Below are 19,252 nucleotides of genomic sequence, written 5' to 3' on the forward strand. Positions count from 1 at the left end.
AATCATGAATGCTGGATTATATAAGGTATATGCACAAAATTCCTATGAATATACCCAGACTCAAAGACTTGAGCCCTATATCTAAAATAGCAGAATTATTTTATTTTTTTGTGAATTTAAAATAAAAACTCTTATATTGTCATTTCTCACGTTAAGAGGCCTTCAAATAACTGATCAAGAGGTTTTCTACTGTGATTCCTAGTCAATGAATCACACCATCTATTCAAAAAAGTCAATAAATACTATAAAGAAGCCCCCTACAAATTTATATTAGTAAGAAGTGTAAAATTTTGGTTTAAAACAGTGGAATACTTACAGAATCTTCTGATAATGAACGGCGGCAAAGATCTACAGGAAAAAATGGTTTTAAAATTAACAGTGTTGGGTAACTCCCGTTCCTTTCACCATTCCGAAGAGCAAGAAGATATCAATATAATTTTAATAACAAGTTAATTTGAAATTTATCATTAGCATCAACTATAGCAGATATTAGTCCCTTATTATTCTAGCTCTTTGATACTTTTCATTCATTTGTAATCTCTATGTTTAAAAAATCATTTAAAGGGTATTTAAAATATTAATATTGATTACAAAATAATCAATTTCAGAAAAGTATAAAAATAAAGACAATAGCCCTGACTTGTTTGGCTCAGTGGATAGAGCGTCGGCCTGCAGACTGAAGGGTCCCAGGTTCGATTCCAGTCAAGGGCATGTACCTTGGTTGCGGGCACATCCCCAGTAGGAGGTGTGCAGGAGGCAGCTGATCGATGTTTCTCTCTCATCGATGTTTCTAACTCTCTATCCCTTTCCTTTCCTCTCTGTAAAAAAATCAATAAAATATATTAAAAAAAAAAAAAGACAATAATCCCACCACCCGAAGGTAACAACTATTAGCATTTCAGTTATTGGATTTTTTAAATGTAAACGTACAGCTGTGTTTTAAAATGAAAGTGGGACAGTCTACACAATATTTTGAAATCTTCCCCATTTAATATACTATGGACATCTTTATGTTATAATAAATATAGGTTCACATTTTTATTATTTTTAATATTATAATTTTTAATGACTGCATGGTGATCTCTTTGGGTGTTATAGTAAGACCTAGCCAATCCTCTAATGGAACAGAAACCCAAGATGACTCTAAATCAGTGGTTCTCAACCTTTCTAATGCCGCGACCCTTTAATACAGTTCCTCATGTTGTGGTGACCCCCAACCATAAAATTATTTTCGTTGCTACTTCATAACTGTAAATTTGCTACTGTTATGAATCATAATGTAAGTATCTGTGTTTTCCGATGGTCTTAGGCGACCCTGCTAGCGATACTCAACTTACAGTTATGAAATGGTCGCGGCATTAGAAAGGTTGAGAACCAGTGCTCTAAATTTTCTTCTTAGAATATCTCTTCAAATAGATACATATTGAAAAGACAACCCACTGAATGGGAGAACATATTCACCAATGATACATTTGATAAGGGATTAAAATCCAAAATTTATAATGAACTTACAAAAATCAATGCCAAAAACCCCCAAACAATCCAATTAAAAAATGGGCAAAGGACCTGAATAGACACTTCTCCAAAGAGGACACAGACATATGAAAAGATGTTCAAAGTCACTAGTCATCAGAAAAATGCAAATTAAAACCACAATGAAATATCACCTCACACCTGTCATAATAGCTATCATCAATAAATCAACAACCAAGTGTTGGCGAGGATGTGGAGAAAAGAGAACCTTCATGCACTGCTGGTGGGAATGTAGATCAGTGCAGTCACTGTGGAAAGCAGTATGGAGTTACCTCAAAAAAATAAAAAATTCCACTTCTGGGAATATATCCAAAGAAATCCAAAACACTAATTTGAAAGAATACATGCACCCCTATGCTCACTGCAGCACTATTTACAATAGTCAAGATTTGAAAGCAGCCCAAGTGCCCATCAGTAGAAGAGTAGATAAAAAAGCTGTGGTACATTTACACAATGAAATACTACTCAGCCATAAAGAAAAGGAATCTTACCCTTCAATAAACAAAATGAACTATCAAGCAACACAAAGACAGACCCATGAACAGAGAGCAGGCTAACAGCTATTGGGGGGGCAGTGGGACTTTGGGGAAAGGCTGAGGGATTGAGAAAAAGAAGAGAAAAGAAGAAGAAAAACTCATGGACATAGACAACAGTGTGGGGATTGCTGGGGAAAGGAGGATTGAAGAAGGGTATGGGGTGATAATAAAAGGAGACTTGACTTGGCGTGGTGAACACACAATACAGTGTAGAGAGGACTGTGCACCTGAAACCTGTATAATTTTGTTAATCAGTGTCACTCCAATATTCAATAAAAAGGAAAACAAATTTTAAAATGCATGGAATATTAAAAATAAATAAAATAATAAAGTGTGTGAACTTCAAAAAATATTTTTTAGAAAAAAGCTTAAACACGTAAATATTACATATGGAAACATAATAAATGGAGTGAAAATGTGCTTGAATAGTTTTATTAATGTATAAATATAGCATGTGCGCATATATACACACATAAGGCACACCACATTATTATATACTTGAGTACCTGTTTAATAACAATAACTAATGCTGAATAATAACTAATAACAACAATAATTACTGAATGCTTATATTATACTAGAGGCCCAGTGCACAAAATTCATGCACTTGGGGGGAGGTCCCTCAGCCTGGCCTGTGTCCTCTTGCAGTCGAGGAGCCCTCGCAGGATGTCTAATACGCAAATAGACCAAATGGCGGAACGACTAAGCCATCAGTCGGACATCCTTAGCACTGCTGTGGAGGCGGGAGAGGCTCCTGCCACCATTGCTGCGCTGGCCAATTGTGAGCCCAGCTTCTGACTGAGCGCTCCCCCTGTGGGAGCGCACTGACCACCAAGGGGCAGCTCCTACATTGAGTGTCTGCCCCTAGTGGTCAGTGCGCGTCATAGTGACCAGTCGTTCAGCCATTTGGTCTATTTGCGTATTAGCCTTTTATTATATAGGATGTCATGTACTAATGTAAATGCTTGACATTAATTAACTCAATTTACATTTAACATACACAGTAACTTGTCCAAAAACCTCCTCCTCAAAATTCATATTTTAAGATCCAGCATGGTTGAAAATGAACAAGTAATATGAATTAGACAGAAACAGAGAAGGGATATTGTCAAAAAACAAAGAGAGCTGAAACCGGTTTGGCTCAGTGGATAGAGCGTCGGTCTGCGGACTGAAAGGTCCCAGGTTCGATTTCGGTCAAGGGCATGTACATTGGTTGCGGGCACATCCCCGGTGGGGGGTGTGCAGGAGGCAGCTGGTCGATGTTTCTCTCTCATCGATGTTTCTAACTCTCTATCCCTCTCTCTTCCTCTCTGTAAAAAATCAATAAAATATATTTTTTTAAAAACCAAGAAAAAAGGCTAGAAGAACTCTGAGAAATTCCCACCTTAAAAACATCAGAAAGTCAAATGCAGTTTTTGTAAATACTTTGCAAAGTTGTATGTGCATTACAATTATAAATGATTTTAATAAATTTCCAACCTTCAGCTTTTTGTAGGATTTTCATTGCCTGACTCAGCTGGCCTTGTCCTATCAGTGCACATGCAGCATTGTAGCATAGTTCATGTGTGCCTTCTGGTAGGCCCAAGTTCTCCTGTTATGAAACAAAATACCAATCAAACACTAGACAGGAATATCATTTCATGGCTGTGTGGGGACTCAGGGATACCTACTGGAACCACTTTTTCCCAATTGCTTTGAGCTGCAACAACTGCTGAAAGGTTTGTTTTTCTCTCCTCATCATAATCATCTTGGGAGTTTCGGACGAGATCTCTATACACAGCTAAGCATTCATCATAGCGTTCTAGCCGGTATAACTGAAGAGACAAATAACAAGTAAAAAATCAGAGGAGAAGAGAAATATAGTGTTATGTCTCTAACACTATACAAACCCTTTTTGAAACCACTAAGAAGGAAAACAAATTCAGCATAACATGGGCAATCAACCATTTTTCCTTTATAATTTTCCATTTAGTTCCACATGCTACTAGTTCTTCCAAAAAGTTACTTGTAATGTATTTCTACTACACTGCAGATTTGCAGGCATTATTCAGTTAGAAAAAGTCATTGTAGTTACCTCTTCTTGAGGTTCGGTAAATGCCTAAGTGGGGTGTGAAAGAAAACCTTTCTGTAATAGAAATCACCGTTACCTAAATCTGACTTACAATGAAAAAAATTTCCCACAACACAGAGGAACTACTAAACTCCAGTAAACAGGAACAAAATTAGATGTTAACAAAATGACTTAATATTTCCAGTTAACTGTATTTAATCTTCATTTTCTCTTTCCCAGAAACCAGCAATCGTATAGGGTAATATTTAGTACACACAACATGATTCCTGCTTATTTCACTGACGTTGTCCTAAAAGACCATGACTGTGAGTCAGTTAGTCCACTATATAAGACAGAGACTGGTGCCCTTCATCAGTCTCAAAGTGCCAGAATTTACCTTACATTGATCCAGCTTACCTTAAAAATTATTTTTACAATACATGAACTTGCCCAAATCTTTTTTCAATCCATTTATATTTTTAAACTCATATTACCTCTTGGGAACAATACAGTCAATACAGCATTATTTGTCCTAAATTGACATTTTAAAAATCTTTAAAGAGGGTTTTGCTAGTTCTTACATAACATTTCTATAATCTTATCATTAAAAGCCCTATTTTACAGTAGGCTTAATTATATGTCTCAAAACATGTAAAAATAAGGTATTTTAGAATACGGTATTTCATGAACCAGCTGAATTTATCTAAATTATCATGATTTTATTTTAAACTTAAAATAGTTAAAAACTAGAAAGAAATACAATTTTTAAACTGTTTAAGTATGTAAGCTTCTTTCTAACTAAAAGGTCCAAATTTAAACAAACAAAAAAAAAGAAAAAAGTCCAAATTTCACAGGATAGGTCTTAACTTTACCCTGGGGAAATCATCTGTTCATAGAACATTATATATGCAACTTTTGCATGAAAATTAAAAAGAGGGAATATGTTTAAACCTTGAAAACTGGTTTGGTGGCAGGTTTTGTGGAACATCAGGTTCCTCATCCGTGCTCTTTGCTACAGGTAGAATCATGCTCACTCAGGACGGCTGTCAACAGGTATTTAAAAACAGTAATTACCACTTGTCCATAAAGCTCCTTTAGCTTGTCTGTCTGCTGGTTGGCACTTTCTATTGTCTTCAAGGCATTCTCAATTCTGTTCAGCCTATACTCGCAATATGCCTTCTCAAAAGAGAGAGAGTTACTGAAAAGGAAAAAAACAACCTCTGGTTATTAGCTCACACAGCGGAGCACTCACTATATGCTAGATACTGCTCTAAGCACTTGATATATATTATTATTCAATTCCCATTAAAAGGAGATGAGGAAGCTGACAAAGGTTAGTGACTTATTTGGAAGTCAGACAGCTCATTAGTGGCAGAAAATATTATATCTATTTCCCTAACCTTTCTTGCTTTCATGGATATTCTTATTAGAATTACTGGCCTTCTGAAATAAACATTTAAGAATGAAATAATGCATCAGCTAAATAATTGTCTCAGGTACACAGACAATCTGAACACTATTTTAAATAAATTATTATAGAAGTTTCTTAAATCTACTTATCAAATAATAAGCCATAATGCTGCTTTTAACTTGTTCAAGAAGTACAGGATTAGTAAGAAAAAGTAACTGGAAATCTTAAAGGAGCATAGTATTTGTATCCAAACTAGTAAACACACAACAACAAATACACTACTTAGCATACATAGACCTAAAACTTCCATCCACATTAATGTGACACCTGAAACTAGAGTGGACTATAGTGGATGAAATGCATTTTGAAATTTCATCCATAACCTATAAGGAAAAATATATATAAAAGCAATATCCTTTTATTTACTTGCCTAGCAAAAATTATTTCAAAATTTCTCAACCTCACAAAATGGTCAAAACTCAAAATACTGAATTTCAACATAAACATATTTACTAGAAGAGAGCAGTGCTTCTCTATTTCCCTTTTATTTTTAATAGTTTTAAATAAGTTTTCAATCTGTAATACATGTATATGGCTCAAATAAAAAACAAAAAGGTATACACTAAGAGGTTTTACTCCCACTGCTTTACAAATCTACCCTGTTCTTCCTAGCCGCCTATAAGTGACTATTTTGTTTGGTTTGGTTTTTTGTTTGTTTATTGTTGTTAATCCCCTCCCAAAGATATTTTTTCCATTGATTTTTAAGGAGCATGGAAGAAAGAGGGAAAGACAGAGAAAAACATCAATGTGAGACCAGGGAGGAGCCTGCAAAAACAAGTACTTGCCCTTGATCGGAATCCTTTGGTCCACAGGCCTACACTCTACCCACTGAGCCAAATCGGCTAGGGCTACCAAGTGACTATTTTTACACATTGTTTCTCTAGCTAGTGTTTGTTTTGGCACATACAGAAAAATACACATATAAATTCTAATATCCTCCTTTTCTTATACTAATAGGAAGTATACTATACACTGCTCTGCACTTTATAAACCAGAATCTTTAATTAAAGAAATATGCTTCGGCCCTGACCGGTTTGGCTCAGTGGATAGAGCGTTGGCCTGAGGACTGAAAGGTCCCAGGTTCAACTCCGGTCAAGGGCACGTACCTTTGTTGCGGGCACATCCTCAGTGAGGGGGTGTGCAGGAGGCAACTGATCAATGTTTCTCTCATTGATGTTTCTAGCTCTCTATTCCTCTCCCTTCCTCTCAGTAAAAAATCAATAAAATATATACATTTATTTAAATTAAGAAATATGCTTCAAACTTCATTTCAATACACATTCTTTTGGGTTTATACCCAACTGTTAAAAAAATCAAATTAGAGTAACAATTCAGAATATAAGTTCACATTTCATGAAAAGATAAATGAGATAAATAAGTGAAAAATATTCACAACAACGAAAATACTACCAGTCTCAAGACTGCTGACAGTGAAAGATCTTGGCCTACGATCAAACGCACCTAAACAATTCCCAAAGGAGGTAGGCACAGAAGTCCAGCTAAAACCATCCTAGATACCTCTACTTATACTGCCCTATCACACGTCTGCCCTCTCTGCGCCCCCCCTTTTTAATTAAATTTTCTGCTAAGTTGTTCTCCCTACGTCCTCTGAGAACTCTTGTTTTATTTGTGCTCCACATCCCTCCACAATTTACCTCCTTCTTAGTGGTTCAAAGGAAAGATGGGGTAAAGAAAAGACTCAGCAAGGCAGTAAAGAACAAAGTTACTATTACTCCATCCAGTTTCAAAGACACGACTGGGAATTAACAGGAAAAAAGAAACAGGTAAAAAAAAAAAAATCACCGAATAGTGGTGAAATAAATGAATGTAGCTATGGTAAAACTGTTTCTAAACTGCACAACCAACCAACCGATTCACTTACTTGGCTAACACTTTGGTATGAGAATTGATGATGTTCAAGGCTTCCTTAAAGCTTCCATTCTGGATGAGGCATACCACTTTACAGTGTAGGGCAGTTACATCATCCTTGTTGATCTGCAGTACTACGGAACAATGTAGGAAAAGAATTTTTAAATCTATTCCCTTTTCACATTTTTACTAAATTTTCCCACTCCCTGCCTCAGGAAATTACATTTCCAATTGTATCGCAGCAAAAATGATTTGTCAAACATTTTTTTAAAAAGAGGGATCTTCATTTTTAACTTATGAAGTGATAAAAGGAGAGTTACAAAGAAGCAAGAAAAAAGCTGTTTTGTACAATTTTTTCCATCTTGGGATGCATGCTACATATTTCATTACTTTACAGGGGAAGAAGAAAGTTCATGTAGAATTGGAAACAAATTTAGTTTTGAGTACAAGATTGTCATTAGATGCTTTGAGGTCTTGGGCAAGTCATCTAACTACAAATCTTAATCTTCTGATCTGCAAGATTAGTATGAAAGCATTACCTATTTTACAAGCTTATCAAGAAGATGAAATGAGAACATTTTGGCAATATTTATAAGCTGTAAAGTATACAAATGCAATTTATCTTGCTGGCAATCGTTTCAAAAAAACATTCAGAATTCCCCTTTCCACCTAAAATGACCAAGGAGAAGTACAAGGACGGAGTCAGGTAGCGACGTTTCAATGCTAAACACCTGTTCAGTGGCAAAATGACTAGGATCACTGCCCTTGCATCTGGGCAACTACAAGAACCCAATTCTAAGAGTCAAAGGCTTCTGCCATTGAAGAAAATATATACTGTACTGGATAACAAAATGAGCTGCTGGTTAGTTCCTATAACTTACTACATTGTGACTGAGTAGTATTGGCTGCAGGCCTAGCCAAAAGCTAACCCTAATTCAAAACAAGTTTAGGAATCAAATAATTCTAATTGGAAACTGGGTCTCAGAACTGTTGGACATTGAAACTGGGACTCAAACATTTTTTGTTATTATATGTTTATTTCTAGTCTGCAGTTGCAAGATTTTTTAAAGAAAAGAAGTGGGGGGAAAAATAGATATAGAAGTAAAGAACCATTGAACAGACTGTCAAACTACAGCGGGAAGGCAGGAGAGGTTGGAGGGGGGAGCTGTAAGAGATCAACTGAAGGACTTGTATGCATGCATATAAACATAACCAATGGATATAAGACACGGGGGGGGGGGCAGGTGAAGGCATATGCTGGGGGGTAGGGGAGGCTGGGGGGAGGTCAAGAGGGGAAAAAAGGAGACATATGTACTATTATTTGTAATACTTCAAACAATAAAAAAAAAGATACAGAAGAGGAAAAAATAATAATTCTAATTGGCATCTATTTTCCTCAATGCCTGAAATCACCAACAACTGTATTATGAGCACAAATCACTTCTTTTCACATTAAGCCAACAGGTTGGTGAAAATTATTTATACAACCTTGTATTGTACTTACATATCTTGTATGTTATTACTGCTTTAAATAGCAAACTCTGTCCTGTTAATTTCATTTCCAAACCTACCAAATATAGGCGGCATCTTCAATAAAGAATTCAGCGCGACAGAGAGCATTAAAAAGCTTAGCCATATTGTAGCTAAGTAATAAAGGATAAAAGAACCTAACGAATAAACTTCATACTGAAGGCAGTTTATCGGAAATGATCAGTTATGGGACAAAAAAAAAGCAGGCCAAATTTTTCTCCCGACGTGATTTCAGATGTCAGTGCTTTCCCAGACACATTTTCTGGTCTAGTAACTCTGGAGAGGTTCTCTGGGCGGGGGTGCAGGCCGGGCACACGTATCCAGCCCTTCCTTCCCTCCCAGTCCCTACAGCTTCCACCTAGTCAGCGCCAGCGTCTACGTTACGTGTCCCAGGCAGGTTCCTCCCCCTGCGGAGGCCCCAGGGACCCAGCTCCCTCAGCAACAGCACCGTCTCGACCCCTCCGGGAAACGGAAGAAGAGAAGGTAACGGGGAACATTTGCGAAATCAGGCGTGGAAACAGAGGAGTCACCTGAGAGAACAGTTTGGACGAGGCGCTGGCAGCAGCGGTCTCTTTAAATCCCTCCCTCGCTTCCCCAGGGGTGTAAAGGGGGAAGTACACGTGGCTCTATACACCCCAAAACCCAGGGCTCGTTTCTGGCAGCCGGAGCCGCGACCCAACCCCACCGCGGCCGCCAGTGTGTCGCGCCCGGGACTGGCGGCTGGGTCTTCCCTCCCCCGCCGTCTGCTCAGAGAGCGGTGGTCGCGCGCGCCGGAAGGAGACCGCATCCTTCCGCCGGCCCGGGCCCGCCCCAGCGCCCGCCCTGACACTTACTTTTGTTGACGGTCTTGAGAGCGCGCGTGAAGTCACCATTCTGGCCGTAACGGTTCACTTCGCTCCAGAGCGCAGGCACCGAAACCCCCCCAGCGCCGCCGCCGCCGCCGCTCGCCATCTTGGAGGAATCGCGGGGCAGGACGGGATGACCTCTGCCCCGGAAAAGGATCTCGGAGGTGGCCAGCGGGGGAGGAAGCCAGTGGTTGCTAAGCGTTCAGAGTCGGAAGCGCCTTTACCCGAGTCAGCGTCAGAGACCATATGTTACTGTGTAGTTGCTAGAAATTCGTGGATAAAGTGGGTACACCTTTCCTGAATGAGGCACGAGGTGTGGGACCCCAGGAGCGGGTTGGGAATGGGTCACCAAAGTTTCGGCTCAAAGCATCGTGCATTTCGGCGCGACCGCTGCATGCGAAGCAGTGTCCTGGTTCCCCCACGCCGGAGCTGGGCAACGATCTATGGAAGATAAATAAAAGGTCTATGGGGGTGGTAACGTATCAAGCAGAAACCGTAAAGAGTCGTTGGAAGAAGAGGAGAGAGAAGGTTTCTTGCTGCTTGAGAGTATTTCATAGGGGAATTGACATTTGAATGGGGTTTTGAAAGATAATAGGAAAACCTGGGGTTGGTTCTGAATAAAGTTCCAGCAGAGAAGGGAATATGGGCAAAGGCACAAAAGAAAAGAACCTCCAAGTGGTAAGCAGATTTGGTGAAACCCTTTGGCTGCCCTTAGGGTTCCAGTTTAGGAGCTGGAAAGGTAAAGTGTTTTCAGGTGAGAATGTCCGGGTTAGATCCTGGCTCTAAGACTCACTAGAGCAAGTATGTTAAACTAAAAGGCTATCACGGGCCAGATAAACAAGGTTTAAGTTTATGTGGGCCACAAAAGAACAAAAGCTTCAATTTTCATAGAAACGTAGGTTTATTTCAATAGAGACATGCTGAATACAAAGGGCTGATATAAATGAGTAATCATTAACATAAAATAATAAAACACTTAATAAAGCCTTAGCCAGTTTGGCTCAGTGGCTAGAGCGTCGGCCTGCGGACTGAAGGGTCCCAGGTTTGATTCTGGCCAAGGGCATATGCCCAGGCTGGGAGCTTGATCCCCAGTAGGGGGTGTGCAGGAGGCAGCCGATCTATAATTCTCTCTTATCATTGATGTTTCTATCTTTCCTTCTCCCTTCCTCTCTGAAATCAATAAAGATATATTTAAAAAAAAAATTTAATAAAAATCAATGTTTTTTCTTGAACATTAACTTACCACACACTGAATAACTGCACAAATTAGTAAGCGTAACGCAAATAAACCTATTTTTCTTGTTCTCCAAAAGCAAAATATTTCCTGTTGTGCACATCAAACAAGTCAGTCTAAGACTAATGACGTGGCAATCGCTAAAATATTCGCTGCTAGTATTAGTGGAGAGAAATGGTGCGCCTAGGCATACATAAGGTGCATAAGGAAAATGAATGCAACACGATTATAGTAATCATTAGTGAACGTTGTAGTTCATTATTAATAATTATGTGTAACAGGATATTGTAAAAGTTACAAAATTTTTATTAAAACTTGGCTTGGCTCAGTGGATAGAGCGTCCACTTGGCTCAGTGGATAGAGCGTCCGCCTGCGGACTGAAGGGTCCCAGGTTTGATTCAGGACAAGGGCACATGCCTGGGTTGCGGGCTCAATCCTCAGTAGGGGGCGTGCAGGAGGCAGCTGATCAATGATACTCTCTCATCATTGATGTTTCTATCTCCTCCCTTCCTCTCTGAAATCAATAAAGAAATATATTTAAAAACAAAACAAAAAAAGGTTTCTTATATACCACCGTTATATTGGCTGGCCCACAAAAATATTCGTTATGGGCCCTGCACTAGAGACTATGAACACGTTACTTAATTTACCAGAGGCCCAATTTTCCTGACCGCAAAATAGGGATAATATATAACTCTTCTGAGGAGAAAAGATAATTCATGCATCCTGGTATAGTCAGCACTCAAGCAACACAGAGACAAAGTTTAGGGGTTTTGTAAGATATTAAATATCAAGATGTGTTTAAATGTCAGAACAGAGTATCTATTGAGTACTTGATGAAATGACAATTCATTTTATTGAACTCCTACTCTTTAGACTCCTATCTTGTCAGGATCCTACCAAATCCTGCCTCTTCCCCTCTCCTCCCTATACAGCAACCTAGCAAACTACTTTTCATCCTTCAATATTTCTGCATCCTGGTCCCAGGTTTAAACTTACTTCTTTGACCTTCATAGAGCTCTGTTTTTGAGCATTGATCAATGTTTAAGGCCCATCTCTCTACATTGACTATAATTTCCATAAGAACAGGGACCATATTTACTCACTTGAAGCAGTCTTGCTAGGATCTTCGTAGCACATTGGCTGGTGTATAATTGGTCCTCAACTTTTTTGTTTGTTCCTGGTACTCAACGTTTTAACTGAATGAGTTTTTTGCTTCTTATTCTCCCCTAATCTGTGTGTTCCTTGGGCAGAAACCATCTCTGGCTCATGGTTTTTTCCTATGATACCTGGAACATTTCACGTCTGGTCAATATAGTACAATGCAAAAACAGCACAAATGGTAGAATGAGCTCTAGCTCAGGAGGATATAATCTCTGTGAATTAGTAAAAGTCACGGGAAGAGAAGTGGAACTGTCACAGGTTTCAAGCCAATTAGGCATAGATTTTAGGGGAGTTAAGGGAGTTCTAGATAATATTTGGTATACCCATATACTGTGTGAATTTTCTGAGAAAAGATTATGTAGCTTCCATCGGATTTCTCAAAGGTGTTTATACCAACCCCACTCCCCCAGGTTAAGAGTCAGTGCCTTAGTAGTGCTTTTCTAACTTTTCAGGTCTTTATTTTAGAAATATATATTTTATTGATTTCAGAGAGGGAGAGGGAGAGGGATAGAAACATCAATGATGATAGAGAATCATTGGTCAGCTGCCTGTTGGTGGTCTGATCCGGCATCTAGAAGGGTTCAGAAATCTGGAGAAGGCGCTATGCATAAATTAATCAAGAGTCCAGAGACAAAACATAATTTTGAAAGGCATTATGGGGGCCAGGAGAGCTTGGCTAAAGAAACCAAGTTCTCCTCGTCTCAGAACCCCTTGCTTTTTATTAACACAATTTGTCCTAAGGCGCCCTGGCTGGTTTGGTTCAGTGGATAGAGCGTCAGCCTGCAGACTCAAGGGTCCCAGGTTCGATTCTGGTCAAGGGCATGTATCTTGGTTGCAGACACATACCCAATAGGGAGTGTGCAGGAGGCAGCTGATCGATGTTTCTCTCTGATATTTCTGTCTATCCCTCTCCTTTCCTCTCTGTAAAATAAATAAATAAATAAAATAATATTTAAAAAACAAAACAAAACAATTTGTCCTAAGGCAAGGTGGAGATATACACATCAAAGGGTACAGAATCCATTGTCAGATTGGAAGAATTTGCCTACGGCTGTTCAGGTGTTTGGCCAGTAGGAGGCAATAACACGTAGATTAAAATGCCCTGAGCTGTCTGGCAGCAAGCAATCATTTTTGCATCCTTTTCAGGTTAGGGGAAATGCCTTTAGCCATTCCCAGATGATTCAGCCCTGCTGACATTCTGGAATTGGCTTCCGGCAGCTACCTTCCCCACACCCTCTGCTGGGGACAGAGCCGCAACCTGGGCATGTGCCCTTGACCGGAATTGATCCCCAGAGCCTTCAGTCCACGGACGGAGGATCTATCCACTGAGGCAAACCAGCTAGGTAGGACCAGGCCATTGACTTTATATGAAGATGTACAATTTTGGTTTCGCCGAAACCGGTTTGGTTCAGTGGATAGAGCGTCGGCCTGCGGACTGAAGGGTCCCAGGTTCGATTCCGGTCAGGGGCATGTACATTGGTTGCGGGCACATCCCCGGTGGGGGGTGTGCAGGAGGCAGCTGGTCGATGTTTCTAGCTCTCTGTCCCTCTCCTTTCCTCCCTGTAAAAAATCAATAAAATATATTAAAAAAAAAAAAAAAAAAAGATGTACAATTTTGGTTTCTGTTATCAGTCTGAATTCCTCAGAATTCCTCTACCACAGATTCCTGTGTCCATTTCTTCTGTCATTTTAAAGGTTTTTCTGGCAAATAGGATACAAATGTGTAGAGTTAATCTGCCATTTTTAAAACAGGAATCTTCCAAACCAGAGTAATCTTTTAAAGCATATATCTAATGCCACTCATACCCTCAGGATAAAATCCAAACTACAAAGCCTAGCAATGTCAAGTCCTTTATGATCTGGCCTATGCTTGCCAGATGACATAGGTCTTTCGTTACTCACCCTCCTCCCCTTTCGAGATACAGTCCTCTAATATGTGTATAGTCCCATGTTGCCATACTCTTGAGAATTTGCATTTACTCATTTGACAAATATTTGAACTCTTCATATATGCTGGTGTCAGGCATTATACTAGTTGCTAGGTATACAATTAACAAAAAGACAACCTGGTACACTCATAATTTCTTTTCTTTTTTTTTAATATATATTTTATTGATTTTTTACAGAGAAGAAGGGAGAGGGATAGAGAGTTAGAAACATCGATGAGAGAGAAACATCAATCAGCTGCCTCTTGCACACCCCCTACTGAGGATGTGCCCACAACCAAGGTGCATGCCCTTGACCGGAATCAAACCAGGGACCCTTGAGTCCACAGGCCGACGCTCTATCCACTAAGCCAAACTGGTCAGGGCATAATTTATTTTCTAATTGGGAGAGGCAATGAAAAAACATATACTATATTTGGTGGTAATAAATTCTATGAAGGAAATTAAGGGAAGGTAAAAGGGATTGAGAATAGAGTGCAACGAGTTACGAGTCCCTCCTTTTCCCCACAGTATACACCTAGATCCTCTCCTCTGTGTTTTCAGAATACGCAATCCCTTACTTCACATTATGACAATTGTTTTGAAATTGTCTGCACTGGAGGATTCCCAAGACTCAGTGAGGACAGAAATTGGATCTTGTTTGTTGTTGCATCCCCAGGGCCTTGCACATAGTAGGTACTCAAAAACTTATTTTTGCATTAAGTGGGTTTAGCAATTTATGGTTTCTGAGCTTTCATATACAGTATCTCATCATTTTATCCAGAGGCAGACAGAAATGTTTTGTCCACTTGACAAATGAGATTTGAAGCTCAAAGAGTAATGTACCCGAGAGAATCTTTTTATTCCCATTCCACTGCTATTTTCACTGTCCCACAACGCTGGATAACAACTACACTGCAATCACCATTAAAAGTAATAATACAGGGGGAAGGTTAGGGAGAGTTGGGGGAGTTATGAAATCAAACGAAGGACTTGTATGCATGCATATAAGCATAAATAATGGACGCAAAACTCTGGGGGGTGAGGGCATGAATGGGTGTGGGGTGGGGGAGGGTAATGGTAAGATATGTACACATATAATACCTCAATGAAAAAAAAATAAAGGTCATTTTCACTTTAAAAAAAAAAAAAAAAAGTAATACATTTTCATTGGCTTTCCAAGCACTGCTGGACTGAAGATAGTGGGGAGAAATTGGATGTTCCATAGCACATTATGCTTATAAAGCACTCTGTTGACTGTCCCTTTCCCCTAATTTTAAAAATATTTTTATTGATTTCAGAAAGGGAGAGAGACAGAAACATCAATGATGAGAGAGAACCATTGCCTCCCACAAGCCCCACACTGGGGATCATGCCTGCAACCCCAAGCCTGTGCCCTTGACCAGAATCGAACCCGGGACCCTTCAGTCCGCAGGCCGCCGCTTTATCTACTGAGCCAAACCAGCTAGGGCTCCCCTATTTTTAAATTGTGTGTGTTTAAATTGACTTTGCGGGGGGGTGAGGGTGGGGGGGAAGAAACATAGATTTGAGAGATCAGTTGCCTCCTGAACACATCCCTATCGGGAATTGAGCCCACAACCTAGGCATGTGCCCTGACCAGCAAATTGGTGGAAACCTTTCAGTGCACTGGATGACGCCCAACCAACTGAGCCATATCAGCCAGGGCATCCCCTATTTTTAGAAATCAGCAGAAGGGCCTGTCAAATTCAAGATAATTTGCATGATGAATAAATTCCACTCAGTCCATTCTCTACAGTCTGCCAAGTGTATAGTACATAATGCATTCATGTGTCTGAGTATACTTTTACATATATTGACTTACTTAATTCTCTTAACTGCATGAGGTAGTAGTATTAGTCCTAGTTTAAGCATGAGAAAATTGAGGTGTAAAAAACTTAAACTCATTAATGGTCACATTGTTCCTTACCCAAACAACAGCCTTTTAACCAATTTCCTTGCTTCTGCTCTTGTTCACACAATAGCCAGAGAGAATTTTAAAAATGTGTTAAATAGGCCGAAACCTGTTTGGCTCAGTGGATAGAGCGTCAGCCTGTGGACTGAAGGGTCCCAGGTTCGATTCCGGTCGAGGGCATGTACCTTGGTTGCGGGCACATCCCCAGTAGGGGGTGTGCAGGAGGCAGCTGATTGATGTTTCTCTCTCATCGATGTTTCAAACTCTCTCTCCCTCTCCCTTCCTCTCTAAAAAATCAATAAAATATATATTTTTTAAAAAAGTGTTAAATAGGTAATGTCATGCCCTTGCTCCAACTTTCTAATGTATAAGTATTCTCTTTTACTGTGTCCAGCACGGCTAGAGAGCAGTCCACGAATCCTTAGTAGGGGCGGCTAGGGATTGAGAAAATTGAGAGACACAGGGACAGAAGGGAAAAGCTGGGGCTGGGTGGGACAGCTGGCCCTCTGATGGAGAGACAATGACCCAGAGCTGGCACAGCACACTTATTTTATACAATATGATACCAGAAAGTTTTACTGAAGTTTAAGATAAAGGAAATTATGTGAAATCATGGTTAAAGATCAAGCTGTAATTCTTCATTCTTGTGGCTTCTTGTAATTGTCCCTTCTGGCTGCGCCCGGATAATTGCATCCATTCCTGGTGCCTGGCTTAACGTGGATAATGAAACCCACCCCCTGGCACCTGAGCCAAAGGTCAGGCTGACAACACACCTGCCTTTGGCAAGGTATGTTTCCAGAGCATGGCTCTGCCAGACCCCACTGCATTCAGATGACAATCAGCTCAAGAGCTTTTCCCAGGTGCTCTCTACACTAATGGTTTTTCCTTTCACAATTCAATGTGGCCTATAGGCTTAAGTGATCTAGTCTTTGTTTACATCCACATTGTCTCTCCTTCCACTCTTTCTCTTGCTCACAGACCTCCAGCAATACCAATGTTTGCAGTCCCTCAAAAAGACAAAGCTGCCCTACCCAGTTTGGCTCAGTGGATAGAGCGTCAACCTGGGGACTGAAGTGTCCTGGGTTCTATTCCGGTCAAGGGCACATGCCTGGGTTGTGCTCTCGGTCCCCAGTGGGGGGTGTGCAGGAAGCAACCGATCAATGATTCTCTCTCATCATTGATGTTTCTATCTCTTTCTCCCTTTCTCTCTCTGAAATCAATAAAAAATATGTATTTGTTAACGTAAAAAAACCATTGAAACCTGTAAAGAATTTTGTTAGTTTATTTGAGCCAAACTTATGCCAGGAAGCAGAACCTCAACAAATTGAGATAATGCTCCGGAAAATGGCGGGTGACATTTGTATTTATACATTGCAATCAAAGGAGGGACATAGGTAGGTTACATGAAATTCATTGGTGATAGATTAAGGAGGTGGGATAAAGCAAAGTGGTGGGAAAACCCTGGGATTGGATAAAAAGTAAAATGATGGACACATACTTAGGTGGGTGCAAGAACAATTAACATGATAATGAAGGAATTTGTGGTATCTGTCTTGGTGCTCACCACATTTGGTTGTGCCCCAGGGGCTCCAGAAAAAGGGAAGTTACAAGTTACTCAGACATTTCAAGGGTATGCGATCATAGATGCAAAAACACAGATAGGCTCAGTTAAGGTAAAGGTTCACCTTGTCAGTGAAGATACTGGCCTAGGATGTAACTGCCCACCATACTGCATTTAGTTAAAGTTTAATTTCAGATCACCATTTGTGGTTACTTTAGGTCTCTGAATTTGCAAGACTGCTATGCAGGCCTCCCCTGAGCTTGTCAGGTCAGCATGTGGCCCCTTTCCTCCACATATTAAAAAAAAAAAAAAAAAAAAGCCCTAACCAGTTTGGCTCAGTGGATAGAGTGTCAGCCTGCGGACTGAAAGGTCCCAGGTTCGATTCGGGTCAAGGGCAGGTACCTTGGTTGCAGGCACATCCCCAGTAGGAGGTGTGCAGGAGGCAGCTGGTCAATGTTTCTCTCTCATAGATGTTTCTGATTGTGTTCCTCTCCCTTCCTCTCTGTAAAAAATCAATAAAATACATTAAAAAAAAAAAAAAAAAAGACAAAGCTGTTTGCACAGGCTAGGTGGCTCAGTTGGTTGGAGCAGCATCCCATACATCAAAAAGTTGTGGATTGGCCGAAACCGGTTTGGCTCAGTGGATAGAGCGTCGGCCTGCGGACTCAAGGGTCCCAGGTTCGATTCCGGTCAAGGGCATGTACCTTGGTTGCGGGCACATCCCCAGAAGGGGGTGTGCAAGAGGCAGCTGATCGATGTTTCTCTCTCATTGATGTTTCTAACTCTCTATCCCTCTCTATAAAAAAATCAATTAAAAAAAAAAAAAGTTGTGGATTGATGGAGAAACCAAGATGGCGGCATAGGTAACACCTAAACTGCTGCCTCACACAACAATTTCAAAACTACAACTAAAAGGCAAAACGGACATCATCTAGAACCACAGGAAGGCTGGCTGAGTGGAAATTCTACAACTAGAAGGAAAGAGAAACACACATTGAGACTCACAGGAGCCGAGAAGGCAGAGGTACGGAGGCCCACGCGCAGAGAGGGCTGGCAACTGAGTACGCGGCTGGCTTTCTCAATGAGGAAGACAAAAGCTCCCAACTGCTCTGAACTCCAGTTCTAGGCGAGACTCTGGGGACCCAGACTTATTTGGGGAGAAACTGGACTGTCTGGCAGCGGGCGAAACTTGAGGGCAGCTTTCTCTCAGAGGTGCTTGCAGTGATTACTGCGGGACACTGAGACCCAGGGGCCTCTTAGGGCAGGGCTGACGGGAAGCCATCGCTGTTGGCTCCGCCCCGAGACTACGCCCCGTCCAAGCTGAGCACAGAGGCTTTTGCAAGTCTTGTCTTATAAGGGTGTCTCCAGCACAGAAGTTCTCCCAGCGTAGACACAGCTGATCCTCACAGCCAATTGGCGTGGAGGTCAATTCCTCCCAGTGATACCAACAACAATCAAGGCTTAACTACAATAAGGCTGATTCTGGGTCTGCAAACTGGCTGACTTCCTGCATTGGCTCTGTGAGACGTGGCTCTGCCCCTGTGCTGTCTTGTCCAAGTCCCTCATGCCACCCCACCTCGCTGGGCAGCATCTCTCATCCC

At 40.6% G+C, this 19,252-nt stretch overlaps 1 protein-coding gene across 1 annotated transcript in view; it reads right to left on the reverse strand.

The window, feature by feature from the left end:
• Positions 1-9,950, reverse strand: part of SRP72 (signal recognition particle 72) — a 45,013-nt gene extending 35,063 nt beyond the window's left edge. The window contains exons 1-6 of the mRNA XM_054728853.1: positions 9,823-9,950; positions 7,473-7,593; positions 5,194-5,317; positions 3,740-3,883; positions 3,549-3,660; positions 317-348 (exon numbers count right to left, since the gene is read on the reverse strand). Of these exons, the coding sequence (XP_054584828.1) occupies positions 317-348; positions 3,549-3,660; positions 3,740-3,883; positions 5,194-5,317; positions 7,473-7,593; positions 9,823-9,940 (651 nt within the window). The 5' untranslated portion in view covers positions 9,941-9,950. The remainder of the gene's footprint in view (positions 1-316; positions 349-3,548; positions 3,661-3,739; positions 3,884-5,193; positions 5,318-7,472; positions 7,594-9,822) is intronic.
• Between the last annotated feature and the right edge of the window lie 9,302 nt (positions 9,951-19,252).

The sequence above is a fragment of the Eptesicus fuscus genome, chromosome 2, assembly GCF_027574615.1.
Source record: "Eptesicus fuscus isolate TK198812 chromosome 2, DD_ASM_mEF_20220401, whole genome shotgun sequence".
In the NCBI taxonomy this organism is placed as follows: Eukaryota; Metazoa; Chordata; class Mammalia; order Chiroptera; family Vespertilionidae; genus Eptesicus; species Eptesicus fuscus.